The sequence below is a fragment of the Notolepis coatsorum genome (genome assembly GCF_963971535.1).
Source record: "Notolepis coatsorum genome assembly, chromosome: 5".
Lineage (NCBI taxonomy): Eukaryota > Metazoa > Chordata > Actinopteri > Aulopiformes > Paralepididae > Notolepis > Notolepis coatsorum.
The window spans coordinates 25032478-25055105 of NC_140169.1; the positions used below are offsets into that span (position 1 = coordinate 25032478).

Sequence of the window (22628 nt, forward strand, 5' to 3'; positions counted from 1 at the left end):
TGTCTCCATATATAGGGCTCTACGCTAACCTTTTTCCCAAGGAGCAGATGTGCTCCTAAATAAAATTTAAATAAATAAAATCTAAATAAAGATTTAGGAGCACACAAAGAAATTTAGGAGCACAGTGAAAATTGTTCAAGTAACACAAGTTTATTAACAAACTATTTATTACATGCATATTATTAGGGCTGACCTTCGAAGCTTTTTTTGGCAATCGAAGCTTCGGGGCCGAGCTTCGATTTTAATTCGAAGCTTCGATTTTTATTTATTTTTTTTATCTTATGTTGTGGGACTTGTACAGCACTTTCGTAAACTTTGTTGTTTTTAAATGTGCTCTATAAATAAAGTGGGTTGGATTAATTAATTAAGTAGCCCCTTTCGTGACTGTGACGCAGCCAACAAGGTTTCACTCGGCTGTGATTTAATTCAAGGTGGATCGCTGTTGTCGTTTGAACAACTTCAGATTTCATGGGAACTACCAATCCCCCAAATCAAGAATGTTTAAGATGAATGAAGTAAGATTTAGATTATTTGAAATATGGCCTGTGTAGACTAAACTATGCACAGAATTATTTCAGTCTACAAGGTCCGGATTCTACATGGTCCGGCAATGTAGACCTTGTAGACTCCACTACAGACCAATTATGAGTGAATGTTCATGCATTTTTAAGAAGGGCAACTTCCACAAAAAAACAAAGAACTCACCAAAACATCTCAGTAGCACCTTATCTAAATGTTCTATTTCATATATGGAGATTCATATTTATTTATGTATTGCATGCATTTCTACATTTTATTTCCTATTTTGTTTATTCATCCCAGTATCTTTCTTTCTTATGTGTGGAATTCTACAAGGCATGTAGGCAGGGAACAAACTTAACTTTTTGACTTACCAGCCATTTGGCTGGTAGATTTTTAAAAGTACTGTACCAGCCGGGCAGATTTTTTACTAGCCAAAAATTATAAATAGCTTTTTAGTATATCGCCATGTGTTATTATTACATATAATACTCTCATATGCTATTTTCAATTAATATCATAAACAACATAAGGAATATTAGCATAATTTTGAGTGGACTGAAGGAATGAGTCAGAGTTAATAGTTTTAAATGCAAATAATTTATTGAAACATAGAAGTGGGGTCGGGACACACACACACACACTGTATTTCAACTCACCACCCCTGCATCATATTGTAGTCTGTCTTCAAACTTCCACTCCTCTCAAAAAAATGTATATTTGAATATCAACATTATCTGTCCATCCTCAGTAGTGATGCACCGATGTGAAAATTGTGGCCGATACCGATAACCGATATTAATATTGCTGTTCTGGCCGATACCGATATTTACCGATGTCGATATCTCTGTATAGAAAACACTTTTTTATGATAATCAAATAAAGAGCTATTTTCCAAAATGCATATTCTTTTTTACTTTTGTAACTTATTTTCAGAAATGACTGATATTTTGAAACTATTTAAGGCCAAAACATGTAAAAAGAAAAAAAAAAGACAAAAAAAGAAAAAAGAAAAAAATTATTATTTTTTTATTTATTTATTTTAATATCGGCCCTATCTTGATATCGGACCGATACCGATGTGTAAAAAAACGGCCATATCGGCCGATATTATATCGGCGGCCGATATATCGTGCATCACTAATCCTCAGTAATCCTCAGTTTACTATAATATACTCCTGTCCTGAGTCCTGACTAGTGACTCCGTCGTCTTTCCAAACGCACGCACACACACACACACACAATTTCCCTTTCCTCAGTGCTGTTTACTGTGGCTCTGCCTCGTCTGATCATCAGGATTAGCTTGTTAGCTGACGTTAACGTTGTAGTGATTGGTACATAAACGTTAATTTCGGGCGATGTGGGCATAAAGGAATGGTGACAGTGCAAAGCATGTAGCTGCATTGGACTCGTTGTGAGAAGAAAAAAAACATCACAGACTTATTTCGCGTCTGTAGGCGAACTGCTGTGTTAACGCTGCTCTGTTTACAACGCTGCTCTGTTTTCAAGAAACAACACGGACTGGGCGGATATCATATGACTTGCGGAGTTGCTAGAGGGTTTTCAAAATAAGAGTATCATATTAACCTGAACGTTGTTAGCTGCCGGAGCCCAGATATTATGACTGAAGCTGCGCTTGGGGCGGCAATGAGACCCGCACAGGATTTTCAAAATAAGAGTATCGATATGAATTACACGCCAGCTGGCGGGCAGACTATTATTTTTAGACGCCAGACGGTAAATCTACACGCATTTGGCGATGGGCGCCCAGTTATTTAGTTCCCTGCATGTAGGTGTATATGTGTTTGAGGATGATATCCTTCAAACAGGCAATAGTGATGATATAATTTGGGCAGTGCTGAGCTGGGTTACTTTCCTCCAGTGTATTTGTCCCCCGGCCCCACCCAATGGCCCCATGCGCACACACACACACACACACACACACACACACACACACACACACACATTTACATTTAGCTGACGCTTTTATCCAAAGCGACTTACAAGTTCTGTACGACAAGACAGCAAGAAGGGTACAACTCTATCAGCTGAGTAACAATGTTTATCAAAGTGTTGCGTGTTACAGTGTAGGTTTGTTTATTAGGACAAGTGCATGACAGTAAGGTTAGTCACGGTTAGATTTATTTTTTAATTTTTTTATCATTTCAGATAATGGTTGAAGAAGTGTCTTTAGTCGACGGCGAAAGATTGGACGGGATTCGGCTGTCCTAACTGGGATGGGTAGTTCACACACACACACACTCAGAACATCCCACTCCACTGACACATGCCTTCTCTATTTGAACGACCACATCAAGCAAGAGGTGGACGCGGGCAAATACTGCGGCATGGTCATGCTAGACCTACAAAAGGCCTTCGACACTGTCAATCACACCATTCTGATTGACAAGCTAAAATAATAATAATAATAATTCATTTAATTTATATAGCGCTTCTCAATAACCCGAAGTCGCTGACGCAATTGGTTTTGATAGTTTATCAGTGAGCTGGATACAATCCTACCTGGAGGGGAGAGAACAGATGGTGGAGGTAAACGGTACCCTATCCCCCCCCCCCCTCACAGTGAACTGTGGTGTTCCACAAGGAAGCATACTAGGACCACTACTGTTCCTAATTTATGCAAATGACATGTCGTCAGCTTGTGACTGCAACTTGTTCCTGTTTGCGGACGACTCAGCCCTGCTGGTCTCTGACAAGAACAAGTTACAGGTTGAAAAAACCCTCAGCTCGGAACTAGGCAAAATCTGCATATGGCTCGCCGACAACAAACTATCATTACACATGGGCAAAACAGAGTCCATTCTCTTCGGTTCAAATAACAAACTCAGCTAAACAGACGGCTTCTCAGTTACAGTGGGTGACAATATTGTCACAAGGAAAGATGAAATTACCTACCTGGGTTCCATCCTAGAGGCTAATCTTTCCTGTGACAAAATGGCATCCAATGTAATAAAAAAAGTCAATCAACAAACTCGATTCTTGTACCGGATCTCCTCCCTGGTAAACAAGAATACCCTGAAGACTCTGGCAGGAGCACTCATTCAAGGGTACTACGACTATGCTTGCACCTCATGGTACCAAAGCACCTCAAAGGTCACCGCAGGAAACTCTACTGTGATTGGACGTTTATGCGCCTTGTGGAATGTGGGACTTGTAGTTTCTGAACTATTAACAGCGGAGCTTGTAATCTTCACTCGCACACTGCGAGTAAATGATTTTTCCGGTTCGCACACACACAATGTTGTGGAATGTAGGTTTGTATCTTAGGTTACTGGACAGAGGTGCTGGGCTATGAAGATGATATGAACTCATACTAGGCCAGGAGTAGGTAGAGGGTTAAAACATTGCAACATATTTGTCAGCTAAGGGTTATTCAGCACAACTGAATAACAAATAAGAACATCACAGAAGTAGCTAGAAGGATCTATTGCAACATCAGTGTGGTCAGACCATACGCAGTTAGAAAATCAAGCAGATGGAAAGATAGATAGGCTAGCTGGCAATAACAACGCCATTAAATTGAGCACACACCAAGTGTAACGGAGGTACCGCAGTATATCCACAGTCACGGGCACAAGTAGTGACGTGGCTGTGGATGGTAAGCGGTACTGCAAGTAAAACTCACTCCCCAGAGGCATCCAGACCCGGAAGCAAGCAGTGAATTCACTTCTTGCTTAGTGGTCTGTGATGCCGCCCGCGACGCCGGCGTCCGGGGTTCAACTCCCACTCAGGGCGATCCCTTAACAGGGGTCGAATCGACTTTAAACACAACGCAGACAAGATCACACCGGCTACATGTGGTGCCGTTAGACCCGGATGCCCTGGGTGGTGTGAGTTTAGTGGGGTGAGTGTAACGGAGGTACCGCAGTATATCCACAGTCACGGGCACAAGTAGTGACGTGGCTGTGGATGGTAAGCGGTACTGCAAGTAAAACTCACTCCCCAGAGGCATCCAGACCCGGAAGCAAGCAGTGAATTCACTTCTTGCTTAGTGGTCTGTGATGCCGCCCGCGACGCCGGCGTCCGGGGTTCAACTCCCACTCAGGGCGATCCCTTAACAGATTCAGATTCAGATTCAGATTCAGATTCCTTTATTGAGCCATTTGTGTAAACACATTGGTAATTGTTGCAGCAATACAGTGTATGCATTTTTTCTTTTTTCACAGTAAACAAACACCAACACAGACAAGAAACGAAACAGTGCAGTGGGGGATTAATCAATAAATAAAATACATATATATATATATAAAGTGAAGTGTGCAGAGATCCAGTACGGACTAGTGCAGTGCAGTCAATGTCATTTAGCCAGTGTCACTTGGGGGCAGAGGGGGGGGGGGGGGGGGGGGGGGGGTACCGAGGGGGGGGGGGGGGGGGGGCCTGAGGCATTGATCAGCCTGGCGGCTGAGGGGAAGAAGCTCAGTCTGTGTCGAGCTTTCACAGCCTTTGGGATCCTCAGCCTTCTCCCACAGGGGTCGAATCGACTTTAAACACAACGCAGACAAGATCACACCGGCTACACAAGGTTGGTTTGCCAGAACAGACACACACACACCCACATTGGATTGTATTACACATCTTACACACATACTCTCACAAGCCAATATAGTTAGCACACACACACACACACATTCACACATGTCTACACCCACACACAGGCAGAGACATTTTACACACATATACACACACACAGAATTGCAACATAGACACCCACACCCACCCGAGAAATTTGTATAAGAAGGATGTAATCATAATATGGTTAGAGTATTGTCTAATGGCGTGTTTCATCGACAAATAAATCTCTCCCTGCGCGGGACTATTTTTTAATTGAACTCAGCTCTGTGTCATCTTTGTAAATATCACGAATTGAACTTGAAACCTATATGACGTGATAATTAACTACAACATATTATTAGGGGCAAATACGAGTGAAATGCTCGCACTGTAGAGCATATATATAATTATATATATATAATTAGTAAACTGTCAGGGGCTTTTCTTGCCCCCCTTAACTGATTTTCGAGGGCATTTGGTAAATTTTCTAGTGCATTTTGCCCCAAGCCCCCGTTAATTTCTAACCCTGCTAGGGGTGTAACGGTACACAGAAGCCACGGTTCGGTACGTACCTCGGTATTGGGGTCACGGTTTGGTACGAGTTCGGTACAACAGAAAAAAAATATTATAATAATTATTATTAATATAAATTTTTTTAATAATTTATATATATATATATTATATTTATGATAATTATTATAATTATTAAATAGAATAGTTTTCTATAGGGAAAGTATGTTTATTTTTTTTATTTTATCAGCTGTGCCTGTGCGGCAATGTATGGGGCTGCGGCACTGCAGATTTATCCTACTCGAGTCCGGCGGGGGAGAATGTTGGTGTGTTTGTTGGGCAATGTATGGGGCTGCAGCACTGCAGATTTACCCTACTCGAGTCCGGCGGGGGAGAATGTTGGTGTGTTTGTTGGTGTGTTTCTTTCCATTGGTTTCATTTGGTTAACATTATTGGGCGAACAAGAAAACGATAGGTTATGAATATAACCGTAGTTCTATGAATACTAGTGACGCTCAGCGTCATCTGCACTAACCTCACTTCGTGCATATGCACTGAATAAAAATTCACAATGTACCTTTACATACCAACCTTCTGTCTGGCCACACCCCTATCCGCTACCCTCATAAGCAGGTGTGTGGCCCCACACTCGCCTCCTTCCCAATCTTTCACCACGAGGCGAGATCAAAGGCCGCAGTGGTGTCCAGACGCTGAGCGTCACTAGTATTCATAGAACTACGGTTATATTCATAACCTATCGTTCTATATCATACTAGCTTCCGCTCAGCGTCATCTGCACAACGGGAGCTGAGCGGGAGCTTGAAGCTCGACAAATGTACCCCACTGAGGCCCCCCACAACCATCAGAACCGGGGAGGACCGAGCCTCCCCGACCCTCCCTAATGGAGGACACCCTCCCTATTGGAGGACGGGAGGGAGACGGATCCGACCGTGCGAAGAGGAACTCGAGCAACTCAACGCACAGGGTGAGCAGATCGTGGCTTGACCCCACGACTATGCACACGCACAACCCGCATGCCACCAGGGAACGAACGGAAGGAACAAACCTCGTTACCGCCCCCAAAATCACGGGGTCAAGAGCAAACTCAACCCCGTGGCAAGGCCGTAGCAGCGGAGCGCGAAGGAAGACCCAAACCCACTGAAGGGACTGGATCCCCCGGAAAAAGGGGGCCCGGAGAGTTCAACGACACCACAGCATCAAGACCTCACCAGGCGGTCACTAGTGACACCGCCCCCCACATCGCCAGCGTATTCGGACAGGGCCCATCAAGAGCGGGCCCTTCCCCCCACTAGCACGCCGCCTGGCACACTGACCCTGGCACTCAGGCAGTCAGCATAGCTGTAACTCGAAGCACTCAAGAGGCTACACTACAGCGGGAGCAGGCAGCGCACCGGGGAGACGACCTCCAGAAGGGGTTGATCCCTCAATCCAGGCAGCAGGCATTTGACCCGAGCCTGGAGCACTGCGGACGAGACAGGCGCCAAAGGGGTCAACTGAAAACAGCACCCCCGGCGGAAGGGGCGTATGCTGGCATTGTTGCGCACCATGACAAAGCCTCCACCAAAAAAACCCGACCCAGAGGGGCCGAGGCAGAGAAGGCTGACACGATTGGCAGACGTCATGAACGTGCAGGGGCACACTCAACCGGGTAACCCGGGAGTTGACTCTGCTCCAACACACCAGGGAATCAACCACCCTCTTGGTACCACATGCGGTGGTTGTTCCTATAACCCCTCAAGAAAAAACTCCAAAACACACCTGCGGGTATACACTGGCTATACCGCAGTACAAGTGTTTCAGTTTTCAAAACGGGGTTATCCCAGGCCTACGGGTCGACGAAACACAACTTCGGACCGGGCCCGGGAAGCACACAGGGATGCCAGAGGAGGTCCATAAGACCACCCCAACAGCCCCCTCTTCGCCATGCGTAAGAGAGGGGCGAAAAGAATGGAAAACCAGCCCCTTCATGATAACGCAGGGTACAACATGTACCCAACAAAGGGTCTCCATAACGCCCAACCCTGTGACACCCGGGCCGACCCGGCATTTTTCCCCCTGAAAAAAGCACAAGTCCCTCAGGGTACCAGAACAGAAGATCTGCGTCCCCGGCGGACAACGGGTTAACTGACCTGGACCAGCGTGACCAGACTCAGTCCCGTGCCCTAATCACGCCGACATCCCCACTCCAAGAGAGGGGGTAGGTACGCGTGTCGATCTAAAACATGAAAAGAGGGCGCCACCCAGACGGTCCCATTCGTACCGCGCTCAGTGGCCCACCCCAAGGGCGTGAGACCCCTCTACCTATGTTTTGATCTATTCCGTTAACATCCCCCAGATATGAACGAGAATTCGTCGAGGCCTAGTAACAGGCGCTCGGAAGAGAAAACCTCCATCCCAGTTGCCCTATAAAAACGCCGTTTTAATAACGAGCAACCAAGGCGTACCAGCCTCATGCGTGATTCTTATCAGAAACACCCTGAGCCAGCACTATGTACGCGTCGAGACCCAAACACATCAATGGATAGTCTAACAAGACACCAGACATTGTTCCTCCAAGTCGCCTGGATGAACGACAAGGAGCCGTCGTGCTTCATGTTCTTTTCTCTTTTTATTAAAAAAGAAAACACCGACTGACATGAATCCCACGTGACGCGGCTGAGGGTAAAAATTTGTTTTCATTTTTATATCCCGCCACCCTCACCACAGGGAGGAGACGGGAATCCTCAGAGAGACTTCCCACGTGAGCCATAAATTGAAAAGTCATGGTAACATTGAGCCATGTGACCAACGGACTCAAGTTACACGTATATCGAGCGTAGCAGAACACCAAGTTCCTACGCTCTGCCCCGACAACTTGACAATGACAGAACCACACATGGGTCTGAAAAAACTCACGGAAGCCGTCGTCCAATAGAAACGTGCCCAGTGACGTATTCTATGACGGGGGAAACCCATGACTCAACTGCCCGTGATAGGTGCAGAGTCAGGGAAACCCTTTCTCCCCCCCCGTGCCAAGCTGCCTAACAGCTTGGCCGGACCGAATGAAAAAGAGGGTAAAAAAAAAAACCAGACCAAACAGAAGAGGGAAGGAGGGGTTTATCCGGTACCCCCTCGCAAGCCCAACCCTTGAATACGACAACAACAAATAGCCATCTGATACCTAAGTAGCCAGTATGCTAATAAACAGCGCAAAGCTAACTCAATGCACGCTAGCCACAGACAAGTCTGTGAACAGGGTTTATAACAAGGCCAAAGTTTTGTATGTGTGAACCCGACACCCGTGTTTAAGTTGCAAGACACAGAAGATTTGATAGAGAGAGAGAGCGGCCTGAACTGCGGTACCTTTACACACACAAGCATTACTGCAGACCAACACAACAGTGTTGCGGCTCAATATCACTGTTTAAGCAACAGAGCACACAACTAACCTCTACCTTTATGTGAAGACCTAATCTTCAGGTTGAGGCAGAAATAATCTTTTTCAACCAAGTGTAAGCTGCAGGCCTTGCTTAAGCTCTATAACATGAAATGTAGCGACCAACAAGACTATAAGTCTAGCCCTCCTATCAAACCCACACTAGATGTGTTACACCCCTAATATATACAGTATAATATATAGCATTATAGCAGCGAACAAAGTCATGCATTATTAACTCATTCTGCGCCAGAGGGCGCTATTACGCCAGCACTGTAAGTCAATGGGGTGCTTTGTTCACTTGCGAGTGCTTAAAATATATCTTATATTATATCTACGGTTGTCAGTGAGTTGCTTCCAGTCAACATCCATCAGTACATTTCCGTTTTATACCGTTTTGAATATGAATATAGTTTGGGTGCTTCTGTGTAATTCCAGGAAAACACGCGATAATAGCCCTTTAGTGGAATACACTAAACACGTTTTAATTTTTCACCTGATTATCGAATCTTCCTGAAATCAACGCTAGATCATCATTATTATCCTTCCTCATGCAAGAATGAAAAGAGCCCTGGACCGCGGGGCTTCCCCCGCCACCTCCTGCACCCAACGGCACACAGCCACACACACACACACACACAGAGACAGCGTCGATCGCGGTAGAAAGAAATGTCAGATCAACGATCAAATTTATATATAGTGTTCTTACCTTGTCTCTGATGTAATGCAAAAGAAATAATCCAATTATCTGACCGCCATTCCAAATACTGCTCGTGGAGGTCCGTCCCACATTACCGAGCGTTACACATGAACGGGCGGGCGGGAGGCGGCTACGTGGCATAGTGGGCAAGGCGCTCGCCACGAATGCAGAGACGCTGGGCTCGCCTGTTCGAGCCCAGCGCTCCACATTGCTTTCAGTTTAGCTGGTCGTCCGTACTAATACACATTGGCCGTATTAGGGGGTGGGAAACTGATGGGTGGGGATCGGGCGTTGTGGACAGCGACTCCTACAGGTCGGTTGGTGCGCCTGCGCAGTAGAATCAGGAAGTGTCGGGGGCAGCGTGAGCCTCCCACGCGTTACTCCTCGCCACTGAGAGATCGAGCTGCGCAGGTGAAAAGATGCGACTGCTGTTACCTCAAGTACCGGAGGGGACTTGTGCTATATATGACTTAGTCCACATTGCAGCCGGCTTGTGGGAGGCAAGAAACAGCGTTCGTGACAGGGGAGGGTTGAATTGGATGATACGAAATTGGGATGGGAGAAAATATAGAAAAAATGGGAGAAAAAGTGGATAAAAAAAAAATGAACGGGCGGGCGGGGTTACTGTTCCATACCATTGTTGCAAAGGCCTACCTCGCCTGAGCACCTAAACCCCGCCCGCACGGCTCGGATCGTCCCAGAAAAGAAACTACACCATTTCCAATGGAGTGCAATACCAGGCTGCGGTATTTGCCCTTTTGTGAGCTCAGACCCATTCCCAATGATAACATCAGGCTGGATGGATGAAAATGAATGGATATAGCTAATAAAAGAAATAACGATTAAAACCAGAGTTTTCTCATGATTGGCGCTGAACGGTTGGCGAGTTAACCCGACTTTTCTCATGGCTGCCGTAGAATGAGTTAAGGAGAAATTAATGACTCTTTGATTTCTAGCTTTAGGACAGAGTGCGTGTTCACAAATACTGACTTAAGCGGTCTCGGGCACAGGAAGAACATATTCTAATTCTTTAAATTAATGCTTAATGTCAAAATGCTTCAATGCCCCCATATGCCCAACGTGTGGAGCCCTGGCTGCTAAATCACCAATTGTTAATAAACAGAGGTTATGGTTAATATTTGTTACCTTGTCACCGAAACATGAACTGGTGAACTCTGACGAAGGCGAGTCCTGCGAAGAAACATTTATACGTTAGTCTAGTAAGTAAGTACTAAAGTAAGTAAGTACGTTTTATTTCTAAAGCACATTTAAAACAACTGTAGTTGCACCAAAGTGCTGTAATGGCGCTATAATAAAACACAGTACAAACATGGTAAAGAAAGCAAAACAAAACAAATGATTAAAAAAAATTATAAATAGAAAAATACACATGCCGAGGTGAGTGGCAGCCTATCTTAGCAGCTCCCCACTCTCCTCTATATTTACCCCTATTTACTTCTATTTTAGTTTTTCTGACTTTCGCTATCATTTTATTGGCTGTATTTATGTCTTCTACTATTACTCTGCCCATACCTGTACCTCCCCTCCCCCATGCTGCTATGATGCCTGGATTTTTCTAAGGGGATCAATAAAGGTATATTTTATATCATCTTATCTTATGAAACAGGGTAGGTTCGAGATTTTTTTATTTGATTTTAAATCTTTATTTCGAACATGCAATGAATACAAACAAACAATAACAAAAGCAAAACACAACTCAATCTACATGTTCGAAAAGGAGTAGGAAGAAGTATACACTTATTTAATCCTACCCCTTTTCCACTACTCAAATGAGTGTAGGCCTACTATTTTAAAACATAAAAAAGAAAATTATATATATATATATATATATATATATATATATATATATATATATATATATATATGCAAAAAACAAAAACTATATATGTAAAACATGAAAGAAATCAAATAAAAATGTAAACACCCATGAATATCAAGTCCCTTCCTCATCCCTGTACCTCGTGAACATAATTTCCTTATACATCAGTTTGAATTGTCTCATGTTTGGACATTGCTTTAGCACCACATTTAGACTGTTCCACAGTTTCACTCCACATATTGAGATGCAGTGTCTTCTCATGGTAGTGCGTACATTAAGCACTTTTAAATTGAGTTCTCCCCTCAGATTATAACCCCCCTCCCTATCAAAGAACAATTCTTGAATGTTTCCTGGAAGTACATGACCTTTTGCTTTATCAGAGATCAGACAATCCAAGCTAAAAAAACTGTTTAAAAGCTAAAAGGGTAAACAGGTCGGTTTTTAACCTGGATTTAAAGGCAGACAGACAGGGTCTACAATAGTAATGATCAGGGATTAACTGTGAACCCTCTGGGTCTCTTTCCCCCTCACCTCCGCCTGAGGTGAAGCGCCTATGTTGAATCCAAACCCAGAGAAGGCCGGGGTGCTGGGCTCAGAGTTCATGGAGAACAGGTACTCTGGAGATTTCCCCCGAGAGGTTCCTTGACCCGGGGAGAAGCTGGGGCTGCTGCTGGAGGGAGACGCATCCATGTTAGTGACGCCCCCTGGCTCCCATTCAGACACTGCTCTGATTAGGATTAATAACATATATCTCATTTGAGTAGTTTATGTTTAAGTTTATTTGCACATATAAATAAGAATTTTATTTAAAAAAAAAAAAGCATTGCTGCAATAGTGCTCATTTACCTGCATTTATTGATCTATTTTTACTGCTGCTACCTTTTTTAATGTTTAACTTAAGTACTGATTTTATTGTTTTACTTGTCTGACTGTTTATGTCTGTCTATTTTAACGTTTGTCAACTGTAATGTTGACTGATGAGAGCTACTGGATACCTGAATTTCCTCAAGGGGATCAATAAAGTATCTATCTATGATTATGATGTCATCAAGGCTTCAAATCCAGGGAAACACACACACTACAATTTGCATAGACATTGGTTGCAAGACAAGATGCATTACAATTAACTCAGTATCCTTTTAAGATGTTTTTCTTTATATTTCTTTTATAATGATAATGTAGATGTTGACTGCAGTGAAGTAGATTGTTCCAAACAGACAGTTCTCTGTATTTTAATGTGTATTGATTAAGGGAAGTCCCACAATATGGTGTGGAATGACGTGTGGAATAAGAGTGAATGTCTGAGGAAAACTTAAGAAAATCTGGAAAGGGCCAGTAGGTCATGGTGTAACATATTTATACATGAATACACAAGTCTGTTCACATAAAAACCTTATAGAAGTTAGTATTTTCTGAAGTAGAGCCTTTGAACTCATGGATGTTTCTGGTATCTGGATTTTAGGATTCACTACGTCAAACTGAAGTCAGCAATCCTAAAGGAATATATTTCCATATTCAACAACGCATCGTACAATATGTTTCTTACTTAAGTGAGAAGGTCGGGGTGGAAGACGCAACTCTCATTCTGGCAGGTGAGGACTGAGGCTGTGTTCTGGCAGGTGAGTACCGAGGCTGTGTTCTGGCAGGTGAGTACCGAGGCTGTGTTCTGGGAGGTGAGTACCGAGGCTGTGTTCTGGCAGGTGAGTACCGAGGCTGTGTTCTGGCAGGTGAGAACGGAAGAAAAGCAGCGACTGCCCCGTCCTCCTCGTCTGTAACAAACGGAGCCTGCTCCTCCTCATCTGCAGCTCCTCCTCCCTCCATTCTTTCCTCCTCGTCTCCTCCTTCCTCCTCGTCTCCTCCTTGTTGCACGGTGGAACGCTCCTCCTATTTAGAGAATACCTTAAGCCGGGATCAGACTACACCATATCTTTTGTCGTTCACAACGGTCACCGTGTCAGATTAGGTATCTACTGTACATTAAAAAAAACACTCCACCCAAACATTCTTTATAAAATAAATATTTATTACGACCATAAATAATCTCACACATATCCCAAAACTTCAAACTGTCCTGGACAAATGCAATTGGTTTTTGAGTTAAAGAGTTTGAATGTGTGATGTCCTCCAGTATTAAATACCAAGTTTATTATAGTTACCGGTAACTAAAACTAAACTAAAAACTAGACTTTGGAAGAAAATAAACTAAAACTAACTGAAACTATATTGTGTACTTACAAAATCAACTAAACAAAATTATATATATATATGAAGACGGATCGAAATTAATTAGATTCAAATGTATTGTCATCATACAGCACACTATAGCTATAGTGGAAAAGACTGTATTAATATTCCATATTTATACCATCTTGTTGCGCGCTCCTGGCCACCTGCCTCAGCGTCAGCGCACACACATGCGTACTGTATAGCCTATGTGCATAATGAATGAACAGTAGGCTTATATGATTCTAATGACTTGTTTTATTAGGAGATTGCAGATACTGTATGCGCTGCCCTATAGTAGTAAGGGCTCCCACAGTGTCGGGCGTACTGTGAGCGGACCGGATTCTGCGCGGCATGTCCGCAGTCATTTGAGATTTCATAGTCAAGCGTAACCGTGTACCAATTTCCTAAATTTTTCATGCCAGTTTACAACATGCAGGTCGATGTCAACCAACACGCCGAGCAGCCTTTTGTGCGACACCGGTGTGTGACGAGGACGTCTGCGTGTTAGAAAATCTGAGCTTCGAGCGGACCTCTGCGGGGCAGCGCATACAGTATCTGCGATCTCCTAATAAAACAAGTCATTAGAATAATATAAGCCTACTGTTCATTCATTATGCACGTAGGCTATACAGTACGCATGTGTGTGCATCTGTCTGTGCACGCTGAGGCAGGTGGCCAGGAGCGCGCAACAAGATGGTATAAATATATGGAATATTAATACAGTCTATTCCATTATAGCTATATCCACGCGATTGAGTTTAGTTCTTATTTATTTATCCACTGTAATTTGCAGTGTTGGTGTAGTGCTTTTATTTATTTTCGGGCATCACGATGCGTCGTTGAGCCATGACTGTAAATGTAAAGCGTAATTTTTTATCATATAAATATTGCCGTATTTATTATTATTATGAACGCAATCACCATGATTCCGCCCAAATAAAGCCCTTAATCCATGTTTCGAATCCAACGGTTGAGGACCAACCACGGACAAGGTTGTTCTGGCTTTTATTCCATTGTAATAATCTACTCAATGTCACCGAGCTGCACTGCAGATCTACCCTCCTCGTCGAATTCTGAAAAGTGCATTACCGGCCAGATCCTCTTAGGGGCGCTGTGGCAGAACGGTGCACTATTTTTTTTACTTTGAATGGAGTTTCCAGTTAGCTGGATTCTGGATGTGCAGCCTATAGCTTGGAATACCTTTTGCGACGCCGAATTCACTATGCAGTAAAGGAATATATCATCAGCCAATGGACATATGGATCTACCAGATGGCGATCGATAACTGGGAAATGCTTTGGGGGATCCAACCGGCCCACGGTAAGATCTTTTTCACGTAAATTACATGCTGATCAGGGCTTGTTATGATAGCCATCCACCCGATCAGCGAATGAGGCTAATGAGGCTAACACGGTTATTGGTCATCAATAATCAGAAACGACTCCCCCCCCCCCTTTCATGCATTTGTGGAGTTTTAACTGTAGCTTCTGTATATCCGAAATGCCATTGGATTTAACGTTAGTAGCTATTAGCCCTGTATCTCGCGTTCCAGGAAATATCCCAGCCGAAATCCCTTATATCCCTTATATCCCAAGACGCTATAAAATGAGAACGTATTGATGAAAAAATTATTTCTTTAAGCCATTTTGAAGGGACGGTTTATGGTCTCAATTGACAATGATAATGGACAGGTAGCAATACTATAAAGTATAGATTTAGCTCTACAAAGAGCCCCACGGACTATGCAAGTCTGTTTAGAAATGCTGGCCGTCTACAGTGATTTTAGACGGATCCAAATGGCCATGAATGTGTTAACACTTTCAGCGCCAGCCGTTTTAGCTATCCTTGTACTCATTGTGCCACCGCTGTAAAGGATAGGGATTTTCATTGTGCGTCGCGGTGTTTGCAGGGCTATATCTATATTCTATATTATAGCTATGGAGACAATACTATGGCTCATTTGACATTAACTATCCCTCGTTCAACATGTGAAAAATAATAAATTTTTTCATGTATATGTTCGTGTGTTATACCGTGGTGAATATTGCATAGTTTCAGAGTGATCCTGGCTAATTCCTGGTAACTGTGTTATGGAGCGATATGTGAATTTTGCTAAAAGCGTTCGCGTTGCTCGCCTGGACACGCTACTATTTCCAAATCAAAGGTATATAATAGGTATTATGTTTCATCATGAATGCATGAAAGGGGGGGGGTAGTTTTTTGATGCTTTGATCGCCAGTAACGGCATTCGTTTTGAATACTACATACGTTGATCAGCTGGATCGATATGAAATCATTGTACGATCAAGGTGGAATTGACGTCAGATAGTCCTTACCTTTGATCGGGGTTATTCCAAAAAGAATATTCCAATTGTCTGATCGCAATTTCCAGTATTGATGTCGATCGGGGTCCCTGACATGAAGTGGCACAAGATATGCCTCAAGTGTGCTGAACGTGTTTCGAAGTGATCGGATGAAGCGGATAAATTCTCCGCCCGGACGAAATTAGATGTGACACACAGTGTGAAATAAGGTTTCAAAGGGTGGGCGATACTGCCACCTAGCAGGATGCGGCCGGTATTGCACTCTTGGGATCTCAGAATGATTTCCTATGGTAACACCGAGGTCCGTGACACTGCATAGAATAAAAAAATCTAATAAAAGAAAAAACAATGCGGCTTGGTGGCGCAGCGGACATTGTGCTCGTCACCAACACAAGAGACACCGGGTTCGACTCCGGCTGTCGGCGCTGCCTCCGGCTTGGGCCAGCCATCATACTAATTCAATTGGCAGAATTAGCGGGTGGAAGTTGATGGGTGGTAATCTGGACGTTGTGGACAGCGACTCCTACAAGTCGGTTGGGGACGCCTGCACAGCAGAGACAGGAAATGGCGGGGTAGTGTGAGCCTCCCACACGTTACACCTCGCCAATGAGAGTCTGCGCTAGCAGGTGAAAAGATGTGACAGGCTGCCTCCTCGTGTACCGGAGGGGACACGTGATGCAAGGCTTCTATCATCCCTACAACCGGCCAGTGGGGGGCATATGCGAGCAATGTTCAAGACAGGGGAGGGAAGAATTGGCACAATGGAATTGGGATGGGAGAAAAATAGAAAAAGAGGAGAAAAAAGTGGATCAAAAAAAGAAAAAACTATGAAAACCAGAGAAATCTGTTATGTGTTAAGAACACGGTGCACACCTGTCCGACTGCTCTTCAGCGCTCCTAAATCCTGCTCTTAGCTACGAGCGAATCCCCGAGAAATCGGCCCGAAAAGGTCTTAAGTGAAGCTACGAACTAAATTTGCTCTTAACTTTTGTCTTAAGTCCGTTGGGGTCTCATTCCCGAAAATTTTTCAACAAGTTATTCTGGAAGACTTATCTTGGAACCACTGAGACAGAATCAATGACAAGTTCACTCTGAGTCCCCAACGTGCTGGTAATATGTCTTAAGTGGCTGAAACGGGCGCACAAATGATATGATCTGATATCTGCTTGCAGCTGTGTGAAAATGGAATGGCGGAAGTGCTTTGCGAGTCTTGCGAGCCATCAAAACTAGATTAGATTAATGTATTGGCATCATATACAGCTCGTGGTACACCTTCCGCAGCACGCGCACACACACACACACACGCACGCGCAGTACTGTATATGAATGAATGAATGAAATATAATATATATAGCCTACGGCGGGCGTAATGAATGAACGCAGTATGGCTTATTATTCCATAATTAAGCCTATACTGTTCATTCGTAGGCGCACACAAGACTTGTTATGGAATATTAATGCAGTCTATTTCCACCGATTAGCTTTAGTTCTTATTTATTTATCCACTGTCATTTCAGTGTTGGTGTATAGGCTATATAGTGTATTTCAATATAAGTTGAATTGATTAATGATATATTCGAAGGAATGCAGGTTTATAGCTATATCAACCCCCTCCAATGTACAGTAAATGACCAAGTATGGTTTTGTCAATATTCCAATGTACAGTTTTGCTTGTACAGTGTAAGTCTATCCCCCACCCACCCCTCCTACCCAACCTCCTCCAACAGTTTCTACGTCAAATGTACTCTCTTTTCTGGACTCTTTTTGTATCACAAACAGTACTGTATTTGTAAATCTGGTATGTCATAAATTAGGGATGTCCGATATTATCGGCCGACCGATATTATCGGCTGATATCGGCAGTAAAATGTGATATCGGAAAATATCGGTATCGGTTTAAAAAAAAAAAAAACAATAACAATATTTGTTATATATATATCCAGTGAAATTATTAGTTACCTGAAATTATTCCGTTTTTTGGGGTGGGAAACCCTGCATATATCGGTATCTGTTGATATCGGTTGATATCGGTATCGGAAATTAAGAGTTGGACAATATCGGAATATCGGTATCGGTAAAAAAGCCAATATCGAGCATCCCTATCATAAATGTATAGATGTAGCAGTACTGTCTATCTGTGTCGTGTGTGTCATATATGTTATGATGAATTGAAAATGGGGGACCCTGATGTAAACAAGACGAAAGTCTTTCTCTGGTCTGCATCCCCTTATGTAATTGAGCTGTACCCATTCTGCAATCTGTTAATAAAGTTTTCAATCAATCAATCAAACAAAGGTCTGTCCCATTGTATACCAATCAATGGGATACATTGCATGTTGACCTGCATTCTTTCAAATGTGTATAATTAATCATTAAAACAGATGTGTAACAAATAAGAAATACAAATTCCACAGAAGGCATTAAATAATTATTATTTTCAATCATTTCACAATAATTGCATAATTGTGTTTGAATATCTGAGTAATTAAAGTAATTATACATTTGTCCAAAATAGCTGGTTCAGATATGGTTAAGCAGCTGCCCTGTGATCAGATGAATCCATATTATTTATTTTTCCGACATCAAATGCGTAATTTCTTATCGTACAAATATTGTCATATTTATTTTAATTATGATTAAGTAATAAATTCCAAGGAGGCCTGTAGCGTTGACATGAAGGAATCACTATGACACAGTCTGTCAAGTTAATAAAATGTTCAATTACTCAATCAATCATAAGACTGCTCCTCAGCACTCTTAAATCTGCTCTCAGCCACGATCAAATCTGATCTCAGGAAAATTTGGGGACTCGCGCTCCCAGCCCTAATATGTCTTAAATGGGCCGAAATCTGGCTAAGACGACATTTTTGGTCGTAAATTCGAGTGCTTACTTTGATCTTTAACGTTATGTGGCTAGATTGCTCTGTTGTGTCTGTCCATCTACATTTGTTTTTAATACATTTTGGATGGATGATTAGTGATTAGTGATGATTAGTATCCATTTGTTGGACAGACAGAGTTGACGTATGGTTCTAATTAAAAAATAAACCAACAGACAGTAATAACTTAGTCACTTTTCTATCTCATCTTTGGGCAGACAGATCAATGTAGTCCATTGATCTCATCACATACTGTGCAAACATATTTTAACTGGTCTGGACTGGTCCTCTGAGCTCCTCTCCAGTCGTGCTTTCGCTGCTGTGGGGTTTAATCCGAAATATTTACAAATCCTCCTCTATCGTTGTGTAAAATGTCCTGCTGTCTCTAGGAACTTCTTTCGCTCCTTCACGCAAAGTTAGAACTACTCCAAGTGAAAATGAATCCTAAAAATAGCTGCTGTCCGCGCAGACGCATTCAGTTCATAATTTTGTCTGACTTACGCGTTCAGTATTTTATAAATTAGCATTTCGGTATCACGACTACCGCGGCAAGCCTAATATATACTGTATATACAGAAATTTACTTTAGCTTTAGTTTCTGTCAATGCGTGAGGCATTGCGTCATAATGTCTATTGAGACTGGGATGTCCACATGAAGTCAATTACCTTCACAAAGTGTTGTGTTTGTATAACATCATATCTATTCTGAACTTCTTAAATCTTGCTCCTGACAAATACCCTCCATATTATAATAAAGAACTACCAAAACGAATACTGAAATGAATAAAAACTAAACTGAAACTAAACTAGCAAACCCACTCTGGAAACTAACTTAAACTAAACTGAATTGAAAACAAAATAAAAACGAATGAAAAACTAAGTGAATTTGTACAAGAAATGTATGGGGATAATAAATCAGCTTTATTTTTCTGATAGTCTTCCTTTAATAAACACGATTACAAGACCTGTTCATCTGGCCCACTTCCCTGGTCCTGGTCTCCACCTGGCAGCTCATATGGTGCCTGCATTTGATCTGGAGGAATAATAATAAAAAATTTCTCTGACAGGTTTCTGGGAATAATATGAGTTGTATTCCCCACAAGTTCTTAGATTACTTGTGGTGATGGCAGGCTGAGGTGCACTGGAAAAGACTGTTCATGCAAAACAGGAAACACTGTAAATATGTTATTGTGACAATTTGTGAATTCTATTTGTGGTGGGCCTTGTCAGATAAGACCACCATGAATAAATAAGTGTGTGGGAAACACACTGCAATCAGCTTCAAATTTAAAACATAACAAAGTACCTGTGATACAATATCTAAACATGGAGGATACAGCGAGTACATTCAGTAAAGAAAAAAGAAAAATAAATTCAATCAAAAGGTGCAAAATAAAAATGTATAAAATGAAATAATATAATGTTTTCATACCTTCTGGCTCTGGCTGGCTCCAGGCATCATGGCTTCCTTCCTCCTGTGGTGGAGGAGGGTCTTGGGAGATGTTTTCGTGAATCTCTTCAGTAATATCCTCAGGAACATCCTGCTTAATCAGTCCAAGCTTATCACAATAGATACTACAGCACAATGCTGGACAACACAGAAGGTGCTGTGTGTTAGTTCACAGTAGGGCTGCTGGACAACACAGAAGGTGCTGTGTGTTAGTTCACACTACAGTAGGGCTGCTCGATTATAGCAAAAAATTAATCATAATCACGATTATTTTGGTTAATATTGAAATCACGATTATTAAACGATTACTCTTTCTTCTTGATCAAAGACTGCCTTTCTGTCATCTTCTACAAGTTAGTAAGTTACCAAAGAGAAACACGCCATGGCTCCCTCCCTCGGCGTCGGCGGAGAGCACCGCTGTGAAGGAAGGGTTTACAACACAAGACAAAAATAGAGCAACACGGCATGCAGCACAATAATCGTTTTATCTCGATTCTCTTGTTTTCATGATCGTAAAAAGTCTAAATTGTAGTTGAAACTCGATTAATCGCCAAGCCCTAGTTCACAGTGTTATAGTTATGTATGAATAAACCAAATAGATGAAGACACATTCATTCAGATTATATATCGATCATTTTTACAGATCAATGCAGCTGGATTTCCACATCCATACTGAACAGCTGACCACTCAAACTACTACCTTTGTGTAGGTGCAACGGAGGTAAGAGATGTCTACGGCAGAATGAACGTCCTCCTCCTCAGCCCGCTGATCTGATGGTCTGTCGGGTCTCGTCACAGTCAGCTGGCCAGAGATGCTAAAGATCGAAATGGATTCAGAATAAAATGGAGATGTGCTCACTGCTCCAAGCAACGTTTTTTTTTTTTTATTGTATGCAAAGCATGAAAACTATAACCGGCAATGTCACTAACTTGCTCACTCACTCATTCATTAATTTATTTACTCACACTTAGCCACTCTGCCCCTAGTGACGACTCACAGGCACTTTGTGTAAAATATGTTTAATCTATACGAGAATGCTTCGCATCTATGACACTGTGTGTCCTTGTTCCTCCACAGTGTTAAGCTTTTTAAAAAAAATACCTCTCTGGTGGGTTCTCAGTGGAAGGAGAATTGGTTGTTTGACCTGGAAAGACAGAAATTAAAGTAATTAAAGTTGCTGCTAATCTCTCCATTTGTAAGAATGCAGGTTATTGGGAGTGTATAAAACATTTATTACCGACTAGATAGTCCCGTTCTTTCTGTTTAATCATTATTTGGTCCTCACAAGCCTTAATTCTACACTCATTCGCCTCCTTTTCAGCCTGTGCTGTGAGGAGCTTTTTAGCAAGCGGATCTTTGCAGTAATGTTCCTTATGCTGCTGAAAGACCATCTTGTAGCTTGTAATCCTCTCCTCAAATGCTTTCCTGTTTGGATTAAAAACACAAGTTAGCCTAACTTTGTCACCACTTACTAAAGAGCCTTCGTCAAGAGTCTAAATTAAACCTGGCAGCTCATCGCTAAACGTACATGTCTTGTCCACAGAGCTCTTGCCTCCCCTCCAGTTCTGCCTTCATTGTCTTCTCAAACTGCCGAAGGAGGCTGTTAGTGGTCTTCATGCTACATGGGATGACTGATGATGTTACAGTTGTATGATGACATAAGAAGTGACCTCTCAAAATAAACAGTTTCAGGAAAGGGTACTTTCTTTGTGGCAAGAGTTTGTGTATTAAATCTTCTGTTTTCTACACCATTGCAACTGTATGTACTGTATACAATATTTTACTCCATATGTGCACATTTAACCTCTTAACAGGCAGGCAGAAAAGATTTGCAAAGCTTAGCTTTATACTTATAGCACATGCATGAACCTGGTCTCTTTTGAAAGATAACAATCTGAAGTTACTAATGCAAAAAAGGATAATCACTTTTAGTGCTAATGAAATAGAGTAACAGAGGTTTGAACTTGTGTACTCACATTTCTGAGTGCTATCTTAGTTACAATGTGCTGTAAATGTCATGCTAGAAGGCATTTCATTGGACGCAAAATGCTCCCATGTGTAGGATAACCTCGTTCCCAGTTGTATCTCATCCGTGAGATAAAGACTGGTAAAGCGCTACGGCCGAAAGTGTGAATTTCCGGTGTATGTACTTCCCCTGGAAGCTGCCTCCG

General features: G+C 42.5%; 1 protein-coding gene across 3 annotated transcripts in view; it reads right to left on the bottom strand.

Moving 5' to 3' along the window:
* The window catches only part of LOC311228892 (uncharacterized protein), a 33141-nt gene that overhangs the window by 9026 nt on the left and 1487 nt on the right, over positions 1-22628 (bottom strand). The window contains exons 4-13 of one of the 3 annotated variants that reach the window (XM_084314856.1): positions 21986-22075; positions 21695-21882; positions 21559-21601; positions 21157-21271; positions 20823-20873; positions 20439-20547; positions 19972-20039; positions 13232-13461; positions 12109-12244; positions 10884-10928 (exon numbers count right to left, since the gene is read on the bottom strand). In XM_084314856.1, coding sequence (XP_084170982.1) covers positions 10884-10928; positions 12109-12244; positions 13232-13461; positions 19972-20039; positions 20439-20547; positions 20823-20873; positions 21157-21271; positions 21559-21601; positions 21695-21882; positions 21986-22075 — 1075 coding nt within the window. Of the gene's footprint in view, positions 1-10883; positions 10929-12108; positions 12248-13123; positions 13462-19971; positions 20040-20438; positions 20548-20822; positions 20874-21156; positions 21272-21558; positions 21602-21694; positions 21883-21985; positions 22076-22628 lie in introns of all 3 variants that reach the window. The other 2 variants (XM_084314855.1, XM_084314854.1) reach the window with 2 other exon arrangements.